General features: G+C 34.7%; 1 protein-coding gene across 1 annotated transcript in view; it reads left to right on the top strand.

Annotated features, from left to right (window-relative positions):
- Positions 1-869: 869 nt before the first annotated feature.
- The window catches only part of ADGRV1 (adhesion G protein-coupled receptor V1), a 269,894-nt gene continuing 252,236 nt past the window's right edge, over positions 870-18,527 (top strand). The window contains exons 1-11 of the mRNA XM_086480034.1: positions 870-1,008; positions 1,105-1,289; positions 3,076-3,225; positions 4,321-4,416; positions 5,510-5,614; positions 6,997-7,110; positions 10,307-10,872; positions 12,108-12,378; positions 13,197-13,526; positions 16,805-16,981; positions 18,017-18,240. Coding sequence (XP_086336160.1) covers positions 870-1,008; positions 1,105-1,289; positions 3,076-3,225; positions 4,321-4,416; positions 5,510-5,614; positions 6,997-7,110; positions 10,307-10,872; positions 12,108-12,378; positions 13,197-13,526; positions 16,805-16,981; positions 18,017-18,240 — 2,357 coding nt within the window. The remainder of the gene's footprint in view (positions 1,009-1,104; positions 1,290-3,075; positions 3,226-4,320; positions 4,417-5,509; positions 5,615-6,996; positions 7,111-10,306; positions 10,873-12,107; positions 12,379-13,196; positions 13,527-16,804; positions 16,982-18,016; positions 18,241-18,527) is intronic.

Raw genomic sequence — 18,527 nt, 5'->3', positions numbered from 1 at the left:
TATTTATGTGTGTGATTATGCAAATACTGGGTTTTGTACAGAAATTTTAAAAAGTAACGTTATAGAACAGTGACTACAGATTAAAAGAAACTTGCTGGAAGAACTAATTCCATTAAAGATCCATGCTGTCATGATTTTTAGTGTTTAGAGCACAACACTATTCTCTTGGTTTGTTCAAAAATTGCTCAGATCTTATGATGGGAATCTGCTCCATCCAGCATCCAAGTTCTCAATTCTGGTCAGCCCTGTAAAATATGAGCCTCTGCCTAACATAGCAGCTGTTTCCAATTTGTTGTACCAGAGCCTCTTAAAAATGTCTCTTTCACAGTATCAACACCTGATGACTTCAGTGGAACTAACTTGTAGTTTACATTACGTAACTGGACGCTCATGTGAGAGAAATAAACCACCTTAGTTTGAGTTGCCTTATCCTAACAGAAAAGAAACAAATAAAAATAAAAGTCTGGCTTTACAAAGGTTATGATGGCATTAAATGTGCCACAATGATTCTCCATGACAAGAAAACATGAAAGAATCATGGGGTAGGAGAAGCAGTGAAAAGAATCTCAAGTAAATATGCAAATGCTTAAGAACATTTCATGGTCTATAAGATGTCAGATGACAGTCTATGAGATGACTGCAAACATCCAACCCTTCACCCTTCCTGCAAATTCATGTTTATTTCTAAAGAGAATGAAGAGAGCAAAGAAAGTGGCAACAGAACTGTCAGCCTTTAAGCTATTTGTTGGTTGAAAATGAAAACAATTGTGGCAATGTCACTGTTTTTACTGTTTTTTCTTAAAAGTTGTTATTTATTCCTCTAGTTGAAAAAAGCTAATAAATACTGTCTGGAAAATGACTAGCTGAAAATGATGAAAATAGAATTAGATGTAGATGAGCATTACATTGACTTGATTATAGCTGAGACCTGTGTGTGTTTCCGTCTCATTTCTGAAGCTCAGAAGATAATCAGAGTATTTGAAGTGTTGAGAAGGGTTCACTGGATAGGTCAGGTTGACTGGGAATGTTTTGTGTATTTCAGAATCACAAGTCCTTTTTAATTATTCTTTTTTTTTTTTTTTTTTTTTTTTTTTTTTCCTGTAGGGATGCCCTCTGCTTCTTTATTAGATTATTTGCTTTTGGCATTACTTATTCAGTTCACGTCTGGAGAAACAGAAGTGAAGTTCAGTGGACAAACAGAGTTTGTAGTTAATGAAACAAGTACAACTGTTATACGTCTTGTAATTGAAAGGACAGGGAAGCCTGCTAACATCACAGCAATTGTGTCGGTAAGAAATGATGCCAGTTATATTCTCAGCAAATACTAATATATGTCTGTAGTTTTGAATGTTGACTGTTTTTATCAAACCAGTGAAAAGGAGGGTGATATTTCACTGGGACAATACTTCACTCTGAAGCAGCAACACCCGGTTTCTGTAACTGAGTAAATTCTGGTTGGCCGCATTAGTAATTTCAAAATAATGGTATAAACATCTCCTCAAGGAGCCAGCTCCTACTGCTCAGGTAGAAGTCCAAACTGATATGCTTATTTGATTTTGATTTTGGCTGTGGGCTCATACTGAAAATGTGGATAGATCCTTTTCTGGATTACTGTAGAACCTGCAATTTAATAGCTACTCCACTGTTTGAGTCAGATTTCCATATGAATTTTAAAAATTACATTGTTCCATTCATTTGGAGATCAGAGTTAGTGTTTTTACTTTTTATTTTCTTTGTTTCTTAGCTGTTATTAACCATGATCTTGACTGCATTCCCTACAGAAGTTTAAACCTCTTGGAGTGTGCTATATCGTACGTGTATGGAGTAAGATGCTACTTACTACTTGTGGTATGAGTAGCGCATGAGAACACAGCAGTGTACCAGAGAAGATGTACTGCTGATGAGTTTCTACAGTCTGTAGATAAAAGAAATTCTCTACGTTCCTCCAAATTATTTTGTTCTCCTGTAACTAAATATGAAAAATGTATGTCTTAGAAATTGCAAGGAGTAGAAATTGATCTGTAGGGATTTCACACTTTATTAGCGTCTGAGGAGAAAATTAAGAAAATGTGACTGTACTTTGAAACTAGTGCTCTTTACTGGTGTAACAGGCAGAGTAACTTAGTTTCATTATTAAGACATGAAATTCCAAAATTTGTTTCTAACATGAATATTTTGAGTAGCTCTTTTAGAAAGATGTTTATAGCCTGTTTTTGTAAGAGCTTTTTGGTAAATCTAGTGTTGTCTCAAATACATAAAAAGTAGTTGCCGATATGACCAATGATATGTGAGAGCCACAAAAACACCTTCCATACTTTGTTTCCTCTTCACTGAACTTCTAATTCCACTGTTCTCAAACAATTCAAACCTTTAGTGCCTATAAGGATGGTAGTTTCAGGTGTGGCAGCTGCGGTGATTCAATTGCTTCTCTTCGTTTAGTCTCAGCTTCCAGCTGTAAACTTCACCTAGGCACTTTGCTGTCTTGACACTACTGCTGTTGTAATCTCTCCTCTAGCCACCTTACTTACAGTAGAATCAGTGGGATTTTCTGTTGTTGACTGAAATGAAAGCAGATCTATTCATTATAGAAGACTTCATCTTGCCAACTCTGGCGATCAAAATGTTAATCTAGGTTAAACGCCTAGGCTCCTTCTAGTCCCTAGAGTGAGACAGAAGGGCAGAGGGCAGTTACATCTTAAGGTAAGTTTAATTCAGGTAGAGTATTGTGAGTTTACAGACCTGTGCTAGGAATAGCTTTTCTGTTAAAAAACCAGACATATGGTGCATTATGCAAAGATACCAGTTGCAAGGAAGGAAGTAATAAATGCTTCTGAATAAAGCGTCATGTTTGTTTTGGGTTTTGTTTTGTTTTGTTTTCCTGGTTACCCAGCATGGATACAAGGGGCTATTACCTATACCTTCTGTCCAGAAATTAGCTGTATGACAGCAAGGGAAATTGGAGGAAGAATTATATGCAGAGAAGAGTGTATGAAATCTGTTAAATGAGTCCAGAATAATATTATAGATGATAGTGGGGAAAGAAAGAGACGGCATTCAGTTGTGTATTTATTGCAGATTGATGGAGAAAACACAGGAGACTTTTTTGACACGTATGCAGCTGCATTTATACCTGATACAGAAACAAACCGAACAGTGTATATATCTGTCTGTGATGATGATCTTCCAGAGGCTGATGAGACATTCAGATTTTATTTGACACTACCAGTAAGTCTCAATTTTTCAATTTATCTGTTCCCCCGAAAACAGTGGGTAGTCTGACATACATGAATGGTATTCTGTACATTTCAATGTAGTTCTACTTCTTGTGAGTCTGAATCCTAATAGGTAAGAACTAAAATGTGGAGACTAGCCAGGGTGGTACTTACTGCTTTTTAGAAGGTTTTGGCATTCCTGTGCATGTCTTTATGTGATGTTGATGTTCAGAAATAGTCTGAAACTTCATCGAGTGCTGCATTCAGCTCTGGACGTTTGAAGGTGTGCTAGAACCCCGAAGAGTTAGATTGTGAAGAGACTCCCAGCCTTTCCTATTTTCTTGCATACACTGTTCCTGGAAGGGAGGGCGGAAGTAGCAAAAGAAAGAGGATGGCTTCCAGTCCTCCAGAAGCAGAGGGTAAACAAGACTTGCCTAAAAACAATTTTTTAAATCCTTATTGTTAAACCTCTTCATACTATTCTGTCTCACAGGAGTCATGCTGCAAGAGGGGGGGTTCACATTCACTTTTTTTTTAGCTAACTTCGTAACTATGTTTGATGTCAGTTCAGTAAAGAGAAATTTTATATTTTATTACCAATTTTTACACATCTCAGGGGATGTTTGCAGTGAATATAAAAATAGATAATTCCCTTCCTTCTTCCTTTGATTTGTAAATGTAGCTCATTTTCACAGCACTGTAAAGATTTGTTTCCTTTAGCTGGTATTGTGGTATAATAGCTTCAAAGTTTCAGTTGTGTACAAATATTAGGAAAGAAAGAACAACTTTGGAGTTCCTGGCAGTGATACATACTTCATACCTAGTTCCCTATTGCTATGTTGTCATTAATAGATTGCCAAACTGCGATTATTCATTTACAAGGTTTTTTTCGAGCACTTTGTTGTTGACTGTATAAAGTGTATTTCCTCAGTATTAAGAGTCATTATGGTGCATTCTATTGCTTTAAATAATTTTCATTGTAATATATAAAAATAGAACATACAATTTGTTATAGGCTAATATTTACTATTAGAAGACAGTAAAATATAAATGTGTATTTTTTGCCCATCACCATATTTAATAGCTTATTTTGTTTTGTTAATTTTAGAAACCATCTGCAAGGATAAAGCTTGGCTCACCCAAATCTGTCACTGTAACAATCTTATCAAATGACAATGCCTTTGGAATAATTTCTTTTAACATGGTATGGCTTTTTATATGGTATATGTGAAAATTTTAGAAAACGTAAAGGTGAAATTGTCAGAGATGCTGATTAGTTATTTAACTGAGTCCCTTGAAAACTGATTCTGTGTTACATTTTTGAAAACATCTTTAGAGGTAATTCATACATATGTATGTAATTTATACATATAAACAGCTTTAAAAGTTTTGTATGCTTTTATGTGTTGAGACGTAGCCTTAGACCCTCACACTTGGATCAGTATCTGTGTTGCTCATCTTAAATATAAAACTTTAAAAAGTTGTTCAGTCCCACTGCCCCTCATCTGTAAGTCAAGATCTAAACATAGTGCAGAAGAAGTGAGGAGTAATACCATGGCAAAGTTTAAGATGTGATTTGGGAATCATGAGTTTATATACATTTTTCCATCATTAGTGAGCAATTTTATGCTTAACTCTCAAGCTGAGAGAATAGTATCATGATACATGCATTTTGTAACACCTTCTGCAATGAGACACTGGTGTGACACTCATGGTGTGGAGGATATTTGCAATAATATAGAGTTTGTGTTAGTACAAAGAGAAGCTATGTCTTATTGCCAGCATTATGGCAGTATATTCTTTGTAGAGGTCTTCCCTGAAAAAGCACAAAAGAGTGAGAAATTTTTAGCAGCACAGTATTAATGCATGCTGCTCCCGGAGGTGGTGTAATTCTTTGAAATCTTTCAACTACAACAGTTTGATAAACAGGGTCAATTTATAGCTAGTTATCTAATAAATTACTTTTTAATGGAGAAAACACATTTTTAATAGGGTTAGGAGCTCCTATAAATACCAGTGCTAATATGCCAGTGCTTTGTGTGTATTGACTATTTAATTTACAAAAAAACCCAAACCCACTCTTGCATAAGTTTCGATAATTTTTTATCTGAAATCTTTCGAGCTTTCAGTTTCAGCTGAACTAATTGGTTGCTAGGGAATGTATGCCATCAGTGAACTGTTTTGCAGATTGGATTAACTTGTCTGTGGGAGTTTGGTATTTCTATGGTAACAGTTTCTTCCTTCTGCTGCGATATTTGATCTCTGCCTGATTGCCTGTCCCTTTTCTTCCTCATTAGTCTGCCTTAATCACAGTGAATGAGCCCAGGGGCAGAAATGAATTTGTGCCTCTCACTCTAATTAGGGAGAGGGGAACCTATGGAACGGTCATCGTAACTTTTGAGGTGAGTTTATCAAAAAAGGCTTCGTATCTTAGTTTGTTGGATGAAACCGTGAGGCCATGGTCATAATTTATCAAAGTGTTTATAAAAGGGAAAGAGAGGCAAGATGCCTGTGTCTACGTTTGTTAAATCTGTTTCATAAAATGGAAAGATACTACCTGTCAAATGGAAAATACTGTAATGATCTGGCTGTTTAATTGGAGGAATTATTAAGATATATTAGAGAAAACTGCATTTGAGGCAGCATTAGTTGGTATTACTAGAAAACAGTGTGTATTAAGTGTGTAAGAAGTTACGTATTTAATATTTCTTCAGAATTTATCTATGTTTTACAAATAAACATCTGAATGAGGTCTTTAATGCTTGTGCCAGCTTCGAACATGTAAACATAAGAGCTCAATATTTAGTGAAATTCTGTACCTGTAAGACTGCAGTTTGAATTCTCAAGAACTTAAATCTTTCAAAATAATTGCTCATGTTGAATATTTGGGCCATTATTGATGTACTTGATTTGAATGTGATATAGTTATTGCCTTTATTGTTTTTTTTGTCTTTTTTTTTTTTTTTTTACTTATCTAGCTCTGATCCTGTTACATACTTTAAAATTATATATCAGTTCTTTCATATGGGTATTTCTTTATCAGTTGTCTTGTCTTATATGTTGTCAAGGGTTTACTCGAGACTTCTCAAAATCTCAGAAGATTTGTACCGGATTTTGTTGCATACTAAATACAGCATGTACAGTTAATGTACAGAATGAGATTCTGTCTGTGGTTTTTACAGATCTGTTTGGTTTAAGGTCCAATAAATTTTACTATCTGCATGATCAATCAGGTCCATCTCACAGTGTAGTTTATATACATATATTTAAAAAAAATTTACAAGATTTTCTAAAAAAACCCACCAATATATTGCCTCTAAGGCATATTGCTAGTCTTTTATGTTTCAGCGTTAGCTGTAATTTCTTTAATATCACAAGTCAAGTTAGAAAAAACATAAAACCAGTAACTGCTATTATTTTGTCTTGGAACTTATAAAACATGAGTGATTTAAATTAAGTTAGAATGAATAAGCTTTCTGTTATGTAAAAGAGTCAGTTCTGCATCACTAGATACCAAATAGTCCTCATAGGCCTATATGGAAGTAATTTTCTTCTTCTTTTTCTGGCAATACATAATTTCTTCAGAGTGGTTACTCTGACTTATTCCATCTGCCAAAAAAGAGCAGATTTTTGCAACTGAATGTGTGTGCCTGTGAGCAGGAGGTGATTGAATAGATATAATTTGTTATGCATGTCACACACTGTATACTGATTATTATACTCGTACTAGATTTGTATTCCTGTTATATATATTTTTCTTATTTAAAAAATCAATTCTTTTCAGATAGAAGATGGGCCAAACCCAGCTGAAGAAGACTTAAGTCCAGCTAGGGGAAATATTACATTTACCCCTGGGAGATCAATGCTGATTTATAATTTAACAGTGCTTGATGATCAGGTAAGAACCAACTGACCTCATCTTCTGGTTTGGATAGGTAGAAGGTAACCTGCTGTTCTGGAGAGACTTAGAGTAATAAGTGTCAGAAGTGTTTTGTTTAAATAAGGTTAAAAGTGCTTTTGCTTAATAAAGTGATGTTAAGTTTTGGTTCTATGGGCTCTCATTTTTACTCCTTTTAATGCTACCTCTAATTCTCATCAGTGAATATTTTTAGTTTCTGAACATATCCTGGCCATGCTGACTAGACCTGTTAGTTGCCACCATGGTAAATGTATAAATAATGAGGAAAGCATTATACTTTTTTTTCAGGTAGAATACTGAGGTACATGTTGTAGGGCCAAGGATGATGTTCTTGAACTAGATAGAGGTTTATTTATGACTGTCCTTTCTATAGTTAATTTTTCTGTATTTCTTTTTAAACATGCTCTGCTTTTCCCTAATTGTCTGCCTTGCAAATTCAGGCTATGTTTGCATAATCAGCTCAGGCGCTATCCCTTTTGTCTTTATTAATTGTTTAGGCAAAAGAAACATGATCATAACATTGTTTACACAGTGCATTTTTGATTACATCCTTAGGGGTGCCTGTGCAGCTCCTCCGCCTTCAGTTAACAGCGCACAAGAATCCAGTTTATTCTTTGTTAACTTGATTGGCTGTCACTTGTGTGAAGAGCAAACGTGTTTGCCTTGCCACTAAAGAAAGAGTATAATACATTAAGTATTTACAGGGATAAGATAAAGTGAAAAAATTTGAATGTTTTTATATAGCTGTGATTCAAGGTAGAAACATATTTTTGAAAACACTAAAGATAGATAAGATTGCTAAAAGAAACAGACAATCTTGTGAAGTGCATGAACACTAAGTGATAATTAAAACTTTTCAATTTGTAGATTGATCTTTGAAAAAACTATGTTTATAAGTTGTAAGCCTTTCTTTCCATTTCAGAGTAAACAAATCATATTCTACTTTTTAATTTGTGATTTTAATTTTTCTTACACTTTTCATTTCTTTTTTTTTTTTCCTTTTTATTTGTAATGAGGATGAGAGGGAAAGTAAATAATTACCAAAATAATTAAATATGATACAGAACAACTTAATAAGGAAATTCAAAAGAAAAAATTGATAGCGAAAGGTTGCCTGACTGAGAAGTGAGCAACTTTAAAGCAATTTTTATAACTAATAGAAATATGTCAAAATAAGTGGTTTTCCACATCTATACTGCTGTTTTTGATGTTGAGAGACTGTGTCAGACTGGTGTGTAGAAACACCTCTTTCAGGTTAGATGTAATATTTCTGTGACTTATACACAGAAAGAAGTCGTTAGGCATTTTGGGAGGATGTAATTTTTTTCCTCTGAGAAATGCTCCCAAAATTCTGTTTCTCAAAGTTTGATCTGTAGAGGTGTGGCTGGTCCACTAAGTGAAAGTCGTATATGAAAGGTTAATTTTGTGTAAAAAAACTTTATTGATGATGAATATGATGATGGAATTCACAAGAATCCAATGTTACTCTGCGAACTTAGTTTGATCTTTTAGGATCTAAGTTAGGAAAAACAATGAAACAAGTGTTTTTCTGAATTGAGTAGCCCTTTCCCTGCAGAAATTAGGAGACTGCACATCTGATCTAGTACAATTAAAGTAATTTTATTGTATGCATTTCCTTTTTTAGTGAGGAATAATGGAAACTTTGTTAAGAAAAAATGAAAGAGGAGAGGCAGCGCTGGAAATCCTCTATTCTGTTGTCTTTGAAGTTTGACTGAATTTTTTAGTGATCAGTCATGATGTCATTAAGAACTCCAGAATGTCCCATTTATATGAGACACAAAGCTGTAAACTACAACTACAACTGTGGATATATTTTGACTGTCTCTTAAATGTATATTTTTATGGTGCAAGACGGTATATTAGTGAACTAACAAAACGTAAGCTAGCGTCTGTTCAAGTAAGGTAAAATAACTGTGTATCTCAGTATAGAAGAGAGGTGACTGAGGGCTCCCAGATCTCACGTTGACAAAAAACCCCCTGCATCAGTCAACAACATTATGCAAGTTTAAGTGCCACAAGCCAAACAAGGGACAGAATTGGCATCAGCTATAAAGGCAGTTGCATGCCCACTCTCTTAGCCCTAGAAAGGTGTCTGAGCGTGGGCAATTAACAAATGAGTGTGAAAGAGAAGAAGTATTGGACAGCAGGTTTTCAGAAATTTTTTAGTTCAGTAAACAAAAGTGCATGAAAAGGATTTGTCAACTTTATAACAGAGTATTACCATTAGCAAAAAGTAAGTAGTTTTGTCCTGGAATTCCTCTGAGAAGCAAATAATAGTAGTTTCCAGGAGTCCACAGAAAGGATGAGATGCAAAGATCATAATCAATTTTTAAATTTTTACTTTTTACCTATATGTATTAATAAAATAATAATATATTTCAGTTAAATAGGTTTAGCGAATCAAGATTTGGGGAATAAAATACAGTAATATAAAGCAACAATCTTATCCTTAAATTCTGTAATTTGTGGTTTATAAGCCGTTCTTTATTGTCTGCTGCATCAGATATTGGAGAAGAAATATCTAAAACTGAAATGTAGTGTTGAACAGTAATTTTGTAGAAATGCCAAAGCCTAAGTAATTGCTAAGCACCAGAAAACATTTCCTCAGATCTGTGACAGAAATTTTCTCTGGGATGTGGGTGTGTCTGAACGTGTGAAATGTTTCTTTTTCAGTTGTATAGGAATGGATGGGCCAAGGCAGGTTGTGTCCGTAAGTTGTTCCTGTATTCTCTTGGGCATGCATAGGGGTAAATCACTATCAACATCAGAAAATCTAAATAAATGGGAGGAACATTTGTTTCCAATTAGAGATGGCTTCCAAAGGTAGAATTTGGATTTCTTCATAATCTCGAGTTCGAAATTCTTGCCTAGTTATTTTTTGCTTTTGTTTGGATTTCTGCTCTTGTTCATATTGCCAGAGCACAGAAGTATGTTTTAGAAAATGGAAACATTCAATTTTGAGAAGGGATTTTCAGCCAAAGTTAGAAGCAAGATTTCTTTCCTTTTTGTTTTAATATGAAATGAGCTTTCAAGTTTGTATTATTTCCCTTTTCTGCAAAATGTATATAACGTATTTCTCAGTAAGTGTGTTCTGCGTTTGTATTTGTGTATTTGAAATGTGACTTACACCCTGTTGTTGATATTGTTTTTCCAGATACCTGAAAATGATGAGTTGTTTTTTGTTCATCTGAGGAGCGTGGAGGGAGGAGCTGAAATCAATGACACAAAAAATTCTATTCAGATTAGTATTAAGAAAAATGACAGTCCTGTGCGTTTTGTTCAGAGTGCTTATATGGTGCCTGAGGAAGCTGATGTAGTAACAGTTCAAGTGGTTCGTGGTAAGGATGTCAGTGGAAAATTAATTGGACCTGATGAACATGAAGTCTCTGTCAGTTACGCCATCATAACTGGGGATTCAACAGCACATGCACAGCTTAATGTAGACTTCCTAGATCTACAGCCAAATACAACTATTGTTTTCCCACCTCAAGTTCATGAAACGCACCTGAATTTTAAGATCCTTGATGATGCCATACCAGAAATTGCTGAGACCTTTCAGATTATGCTTCTTAAGGACACTTTGCAGGGAGATGCTGTTTTGGTTAATCCATCTGTTGTTCATGTCACCATCCAACCAAATGATAAACCCTATGGAGTACTATCAATCAACAGTATCCTGTTTGCTCAGACTGTTATCATTGATGAAGATCAAATTTCAAGGTACTATGGATCTTCAAATCTAGTGTCTAGTCAGTTGAAGAGATTTGTTTGGCGTCCTTGGGATTTCACTGAAATTAATTATACTGAAAATATAATGTAGAAATCACTTAGTGTGTGGTTATTATTATCAACTATATTGACAAAGATTTGAAGGAAGTAGGAATTATACAGGAAGTATTTTAATGTTTATGAAGAATATGTAAAAACTGTAAATACTCAATCACATTAACAGAATGCTGAAAAACCCTTAACCCAAAGGCAGGATCAAAGAAGTCATGATGCTGCCACACAGCAGTTCATACAAGTGAGAAATGGATTTCTGGCTTCCTTCTCTGATAAATCTTGATATTTACTACATATAAAGTCAATCTATGGTTAAGAAAGATGTTGAGTGTCTCCCATGAAATGCTTACCTTAAACTTAAAAATGAGTTAAATTTTTGTAATTTTACAGAGAGATTAAAACCAAAGCTCTGTACAGATTTTACAGGCAAGATTGATACACAATATTGACAGTCTCAATAAAAATGTTTACTGCTAGCTGCTGATGGTAGTTCATCCCCAGAGAAACAGGTAATGCACGAAGCTATCATACTATGAACTATTTTGAAAGCCTATTTTGTAATATGTAGATCCCAGCACTTCAGTATTCGTCTTTACTTCTTATATACAGTAAAGCAGTACACTTTACTTTCTAAATTTTTTGAAGTTGTGATTCCCAGACCTTTTGTGGTAGTCATGTGCTTGTCCCATGCAGGAAACATGACAACTCCAGTATCATAAATATCAATAACTTAGTATTTTAGTACAGAGGCAATTAGTTCATTCAGATTCGTTATTTAGGTGTTGGTGCCTGACAACTGTACTTTGATGTAGCTTATAAAATGGCGTAGAAAGTTAATTGAGAAAAGGTTTTCTAAAATTTGACATGTATTTCTCGAGACGAATGTAAAACATGCCCTGTCTTCACTTCTCGGTGTCTTTCTCACTTTAAATAAAATAATTTCTAACAACTTTAGAGATGTTGCAGAGACCTCATGAATAAGCACTCTAAGAGAAGTCTTACATGAGTCTTATGATTTCGCAGTCTTTAAACCCTAGCTCCAATGTCAGTTGTAGCAGTTAACATTTATTCCCCTTCAGTCAGTGTAAATCTTTTAGGGAATTGATAACTAAGCAAGCCAATATTATTTATAATTTTATATTGTGGGATTTTATTTTCATTTTAAACCATAGGTTTGAAGGGATTACAGTTGTAAGAAACGGTGGAACACATGGGAATGTTTCTGTTACCTGGGTTATAATCCGAAATAGCAGTGATCCCTCACCTGTGACTGCAGACCTCATTCCAGAGACCGGGGAGATATGTTTTGATCAAGGACAGATGCTGGTAACACTTCCTCTGAATATTGTTGATGATGATATACCAGAAGAGGCAGAGCCCTATCTTCTGAAACTCTTAGCTTATACAATACAGGGAGGTGCAGAAGTCAGTGAACCATCTGAGGTAAGTTTACTTTTAGAATTCTTTTGTAGAAAGTAATAACAGGAAATAATTAGGGACTTTACCAGTTTTGATAACGTTGACTGATTGGCTAAACTGGTTAAACGGTTTGGGCTTGAATATAAATCAAACAGTTTAATCCTTGATATAATCTTAGAGTGTAGAGCCACATCCAAAGTATTTGGCTTAGTACAGTATACAAAGCCAGACCTTTTTAATGTGGTAGCATTCATCTTAGATTATTCCTAACACACATAGCATTGCATTAATGCTCTCTTGAGTGAGTGCTTGCCAAGAGAAGGCAGGAAAGTTATTTTTCACTTGCTCAGTTGCTGTCTTAATGATTATTGAAAGGTTTTACACAGAGTAATGGCTTCAAGAGGAGGGGTCAGTGATTAAGACTGTAATCTCTGAACTGTTAAATAAAGGGGCTAGAATTGCTGGCAGTTTTGTGACTCAAGAGCCTACTTTGCCTTTCTCAAAAATGGCTGGAATTAATTTGGTGAATAAAATGAATTTTTTTCACAATCTGAAACATTTTTAAGTTATTCACTGTGGCTGCTGAACCAAAAAATCAGTTATTTGAAGCTCATTCTGGCACACGGATGATGCGTAGTGGGAAAGTTGCCACTTGTCAGTGTTGTGCTGCTTTGTGTACAAAGAATACTTTGGGGCTGTCAGTCTGATTTCTTTCTTGAGTGCCAGTTTACTAAGGAGAAAAATGTATGGTGACAGTCAGGATATGCTTTTGTGAAAGCATGAAAACTATGGTATATAGAAACTGCAGCATAGAGTAAGTGATGCTGTTTTCTGTTTTGCAGCTTCTGTTTTACATTCAGGACAGTGATGATGTTTATGGCCTGATAAATTTTTATCCTTTGGAGAATCAGAAGATTGAAAGTAATCCAACGGGACGCTTTTTATCCTTGAGTTTTGCAAGGGAGAGAGGAACAGTTGGAGATGTGCAGTTGGTTTATACTGCACTCTATATTCCAGCTGGAGCTCTGGATCCTGAGAGGGCAAAAGATGGAATTCTAAATATGTCTAGAAAAGGCATTCTCATGTTTCCAGAAGGAAAAACACAAGATGCTTTAAATATCCCAATAAGAAATGATGCATTTCTTCAAAATGGTGCTCATTTCCTCATACAGGTATCTCAGTTGTCTTTTGGGGTGTTTTTTTTTAGCCTGTGTAATATAAAGGATATAATTTAGTAGTGTCTTCTTCCCTTTTAATTTAATTAAAATTATCCTAGCTGTTAAAAAAAAAAAAAAGCTCTGTAGCTAAGAAAACTTTATTTAGAGGCAGTTTTCATAAATATGCCATAAAGAGCTTTATTCCTAATCATGATTTACTAATTAAACTATTTTTTAAAAATAGACGGTTGTAACAGGATTCAGGTTTTGTGGAATTCAACAAAATGAGATCACTGTTGCAGAAGTTAGTTACCTTTTGAGGTATGTTTCTGTGTCTGCCCCTTGGCTTTTAATTTAACCTGATTAAAGTTTTTAAGATTAGATTACAGAAGCATAACAACTTCCAGAAATTACAAGCAAGTCAGTCAAACATATGTTATATTTCATTTATGTATAAATCTGGCCAGAGAATTTTAAAATAGTTTTTTCCAGTTTTCCTTGTATGTGCTGTTTTGGCTCTTTTCCTCTTTTTTTTTTTTTTTTTTTTCCATCTGAATTTGTGAGAAGGGAAGTTCTATCATTGCTAATTAAAATTGGCTGGAAAATGTCACTAAAAATCTGGTTTTGACAGAAAACTGGATTTTCAGCAAAAATATTTAAAGAAAGAATTTCCACTTCCCAGCAAAGTCCTTCATTTTTCACTGGAGAAAACCAGATTTGCTTAGACTTTAGCAAATTATTGTTAGATATACTGCTGTGGAAGATCCTGGGCATTGCAGTCAGTATTTGTTATACTTATTTTCTCATCTGCAGTTACAACTACCTCATAATCTCTACTTCCTATGATTAACCATTGCCACTCTGGTCATCTGGGGTGATGAGCCCAGGTAGTGATCATGACACACAGACAAAGGGATGACTTCAACCCATGACACTTGGCACATCCAAAGCACTAATCACAGGGGCATTTCTTAGTTCCTTTTAATCCTTTAATTTTAAGTCGAATGTCTTTAGATTTTTCAAATTAAGATGTTGATGTTAAATCCACAGATTTAAAATGTGCGAGGTTTTGTCTTTAGCTTAGTCTATTGAAGATGTTTCAATTACTTCTGTGACCTTGAAAAGATTCCTTCCCTCTAACTCCTTCTCCTCACGTTCTCTTAAAAAAAAATAAATCTATTGCCAGAATTATATTATTGTTTTACTATTATGCAATTTTTTTTGCATTCACAGTTAGATTCTGCAATATAGAATAGGTTAGTATGTTTTACATCTACATGAGATCTGAAAGACCTGTAGAAGACTTGAAATATCTAATTCCAAGCCCCTTTCAAATGGTCATTATAAATAATATTGTAGTGTGGACTATGGACAAGACACACGTATGATAAGTATTTCAGAATGCAGGCACTTTGCCTGGCTTTTCAAACTGTGGATTCCAGGGAGGCGGGGGTGGATGTTCTGTACTTTCCCTAAAATCATAAAAATCTTTTGGTTTAAATAAACAAAATCAGAGGGGCTTTCCAGCACAAATAATTCATTTAGAGAAGGATGAAAAATACCCCCCTATTTATCACTATGACAATCCTGCTACATTGTGAATAAATGATAATCTCAGCGAACATATTTAGAATGAGAAGATTATAGAGTTTGTACTAAGAACAATAAAGGATCAACTCAGGAGTCAGGGAGGAGGAGTAGAGGAGGAAATGAAGCTTAAACACAACTAGAAAATGGATAGAGGAAAAGTGAGATTAACATTCTTCAGTGACATCTTCAATTAAATAACCTGCTGTAGTCTGAGGTGTGGTTTTTGGTATGGAAAAGAAGATTAACTGATTTAGTAAAGTACTTGTCCTTATTATTCAGTCCACAATGCATTCTTTTATCCTTGTGAGCTGATTTGCTTTAAAAGGAAACATGGAACTAAAAAAATATATTCTTGGTTCTTCATTAATTATTACTTTAATCTCGAAGTTACTACCCAGGATCAGAAGCACTTAACAAAGTGAATTGTTTCAGCTGTGTAGCATTTCAGAAACATTACTAAGCTGACCACCACATCGTCCACCTGCATACTGTTAATTGCAGGATCAGGGCCTACTCTAAAAGAAAGCTCAGAAAACAAGCTAAACAAACCGTCCCACCATCTGTTCCTCAGACTCTCCATAACTAGCTGGTATGGTTGAGAATCAATTATTAGATTATTTGTAAAATAGTTCCTTCTATCATCAAATAAAATGTATGAATGTTTTTATGTGTTACTCAAGCAATGGACAAAATATGACACATCCCAAGTATTTTATAGATTCGTTTTAAGAATTGAAGCACTTTAAAACTCATCAGTTGAAATGATGATTCATGTTCACTACACAGATTTAACTAAGGCCACTTTCTTAGCTTCCAATAAAACCTTACTCTATGGGAACATCTGATAATTCCAAGCAAAAAACATCCTCATGGGAGTTAAAAGGTAGTTGTCATTGGTGGTTCATGCACTTGTGAAATGTTTGCAGAAGTATCTGCAAATCAGTTATGGAAACATTTATTATAATGATGCATGTAGACAGAATCACATGGCATAAATTCCATTTGAAAGAAATATTTAAACAGGCAAGTCCTGCTATCCTTACTTTGTCAGTAGTGCTGCTGGGTTTAGTGAGTGATATGTTCTATTCAAAGAAAGGGTGAACTTTTTTCTATTTTTCTTAGTAAAAATAAACCATCAGAAATATGATAACACGAGAGGAGACTACAGTTTTGAAATACTGTACTGATTTTCAATTCTGAACGCAATTCTGATGTATTAGTTATTATAAACAGAGAAGTCCTTAAAGAGAGAGGAAGGAAGATTGGATCATTCTTTGACTTCATCAGAGGCTGTAAATTACTATGGTTCCAGTGACTTCGGCAGATTTTTATCAATGCATGGCACAAAAAATGAAGTTAGGACAGTAACTTGGGCCACTTGACAAATCAATACTGTTATTCATAGGTCTAATAATGAGTCGTCCCATCTAGAAAGTTCGTTCTCCCTCTACATACATTTAGTTGTGTACAAAAACATGACTTGTCTGAGAGGTCTACGGTTCTGCTGACAAAGCTCAGTGATATCCACTTCGTTTCTTTGACACATCTGCTTACACATTTTTGTAACAGCAATGTTACCAGTAAGAGAAATGCATGCTGGAGATGTTTTACTCACTGCCTATGAAACTTATTCTGAAAAGTCAGAATTGTTCTGACTTGGTACTAAGGCTTCTTATATCTCATTTTTTTTCTTTTTCCTACAGCTGGAAAAAGTTGAGCTGGTGAACAGAATTCCTCTGGTCCCACCTCTGAGTCCTAGATTAGGCGAGATTCGAAATATTTCTCTGAGGATTACTCCAGATATTGCAAATGGAGAAATAGGCTTTATTAACAATCTTCCAGTTGTTCTTTCTGAGCCAGAGGATTCCCCTGTGACAATGGTAAGTAAATGTTTTTATATTGTCCCTTACTATGGAAAATTTTTTTGGAGAAAACAAAGTTTGCTATATCCGGTGTAACATATGAAAGTTAATATGAGGAAAATCCTTCCTCTAAGTTCTGCCTGATCCCAAATATCTATCTGCTTAAAAAAAAAAAAAGGCAAAAAAGTGGTTGTAAAACTAAAGTCTGAAATAATGTGTTAGTCGTTATCAGAAAAGTGAGGTTGATCTTTGCTTTCTCTATAAGCATCTAAAACCATTTAGGTGTTGATGGTCACAGAACAAAAGGTGCTGCAGGTAGTTTTAATATCTCACCAACTGCAAAGGTAATAATGTACATCGGGATTGATACCGCTCCTAAATTTCGTGGAAAAGTCTGTGTATCTTATAGTTGACTTACATGCGAACATACAATTTGGCTCACTGGGTGTGTTTTCCAACAGTTATGCTTTTTACGTTTCTGAGAACCCAAAGAAGCATTTTTGAAAGCATTGCCGTCCATCTGAGCGCTTTAGACCTAGCTGGAAAAACCTTTTTAAAAATGTTTTTTTATACATTTTCCTTTTTTACCTAGTTGTCTTCACTGAAATCTTCCCGCTAATGCTGAATCAGATAACTTGTTTCTCATTCTCAGATCAAATTCTATAATTTCCTTAAGCAGATTGCAGGTTTGCACTGTACTATAACAACCAGAATAAAGTTAGGATAGTTACATTTAAAACCTAGGTTGTGTCTTGATGAGGTGGACACTGATTAAATCAGTCATACAAGGCTTTTTTAGTTTATGGTTACTTAGTGATTTGTGGTATTAATAATCTGTCATCTCTACTGTCTAAGATTATAACTGAAAAATGGTTAAAAGGCTAAGATTCAGTATATATTTTTCTTGATATACAACCTTTGATTTCCTATCTTATACATGAGTAAAAAACCAAGCTGAACATTTTGAGGCTCATATTCAAATAGCAATTTGCAAGGGGGCAGTTGGTTTTGCATCTAATTTTACAAGTCACAACAGGCTCATGTGTTTCATAGGTTTCCATTGCATTGCATCGAGATGGGACTGATGGTCAAGCAACAGTGTTTTGGAGTTTGAAACCCTCTGGTCTAAATCAAAAGGCAGTAACACAGGACGATATAAATCCTTTTAATGGCTCTGTTGTTTTCTTATCTGGACAAAGTGATACTACAATCAACATTACTGTTAAAGCTGATGATATACCTGAAATGAATGAAACTGTGTTGTTAACCTTGGACAGGTATTGTACCCTAATCTCTATTCATATGTATCAGGTGTAATACTCATTTTATGTATATTAACACAGTACTAATTAGGAGGTATTGCCTGTATTGTCTTGATAATGCCTAAAGGAATATTAGGCCCTTGATTCAGACTGTGTATGTATTCTTCTTTGACTGGAGATCAATGTAAGAAGCTGGGTTGTAATTATTATCTGATGACTTAATTTTGTTCATATTTTGATGAAGTATGCTATTTAGAAAGTTCTTTCAGCTTTCATCTTTAATTATAGCTATTGGTTATAAC

This window comes from Leptosomus discolor, chromosome Z (genome assembly GCF_034619465.1).
Source record: "Leptosomus discolor isolate bLepDis1 chromosome Z, bLepDis1.hap2, whole genome shotgun sequence".
In the NCBI taxonomy this organism is placed as follows: domain Eukaryota; kingdom Metazoa; phylum Chordata; class Aves; order Leptosomiformes; family Leptosomidae; genus Leptosomus; species Leptosomus discolor.
Note: the sequence above shows the minus strand (reverse complement) of the source record. Positions and strands in the feature narration are given on the sequence as shown.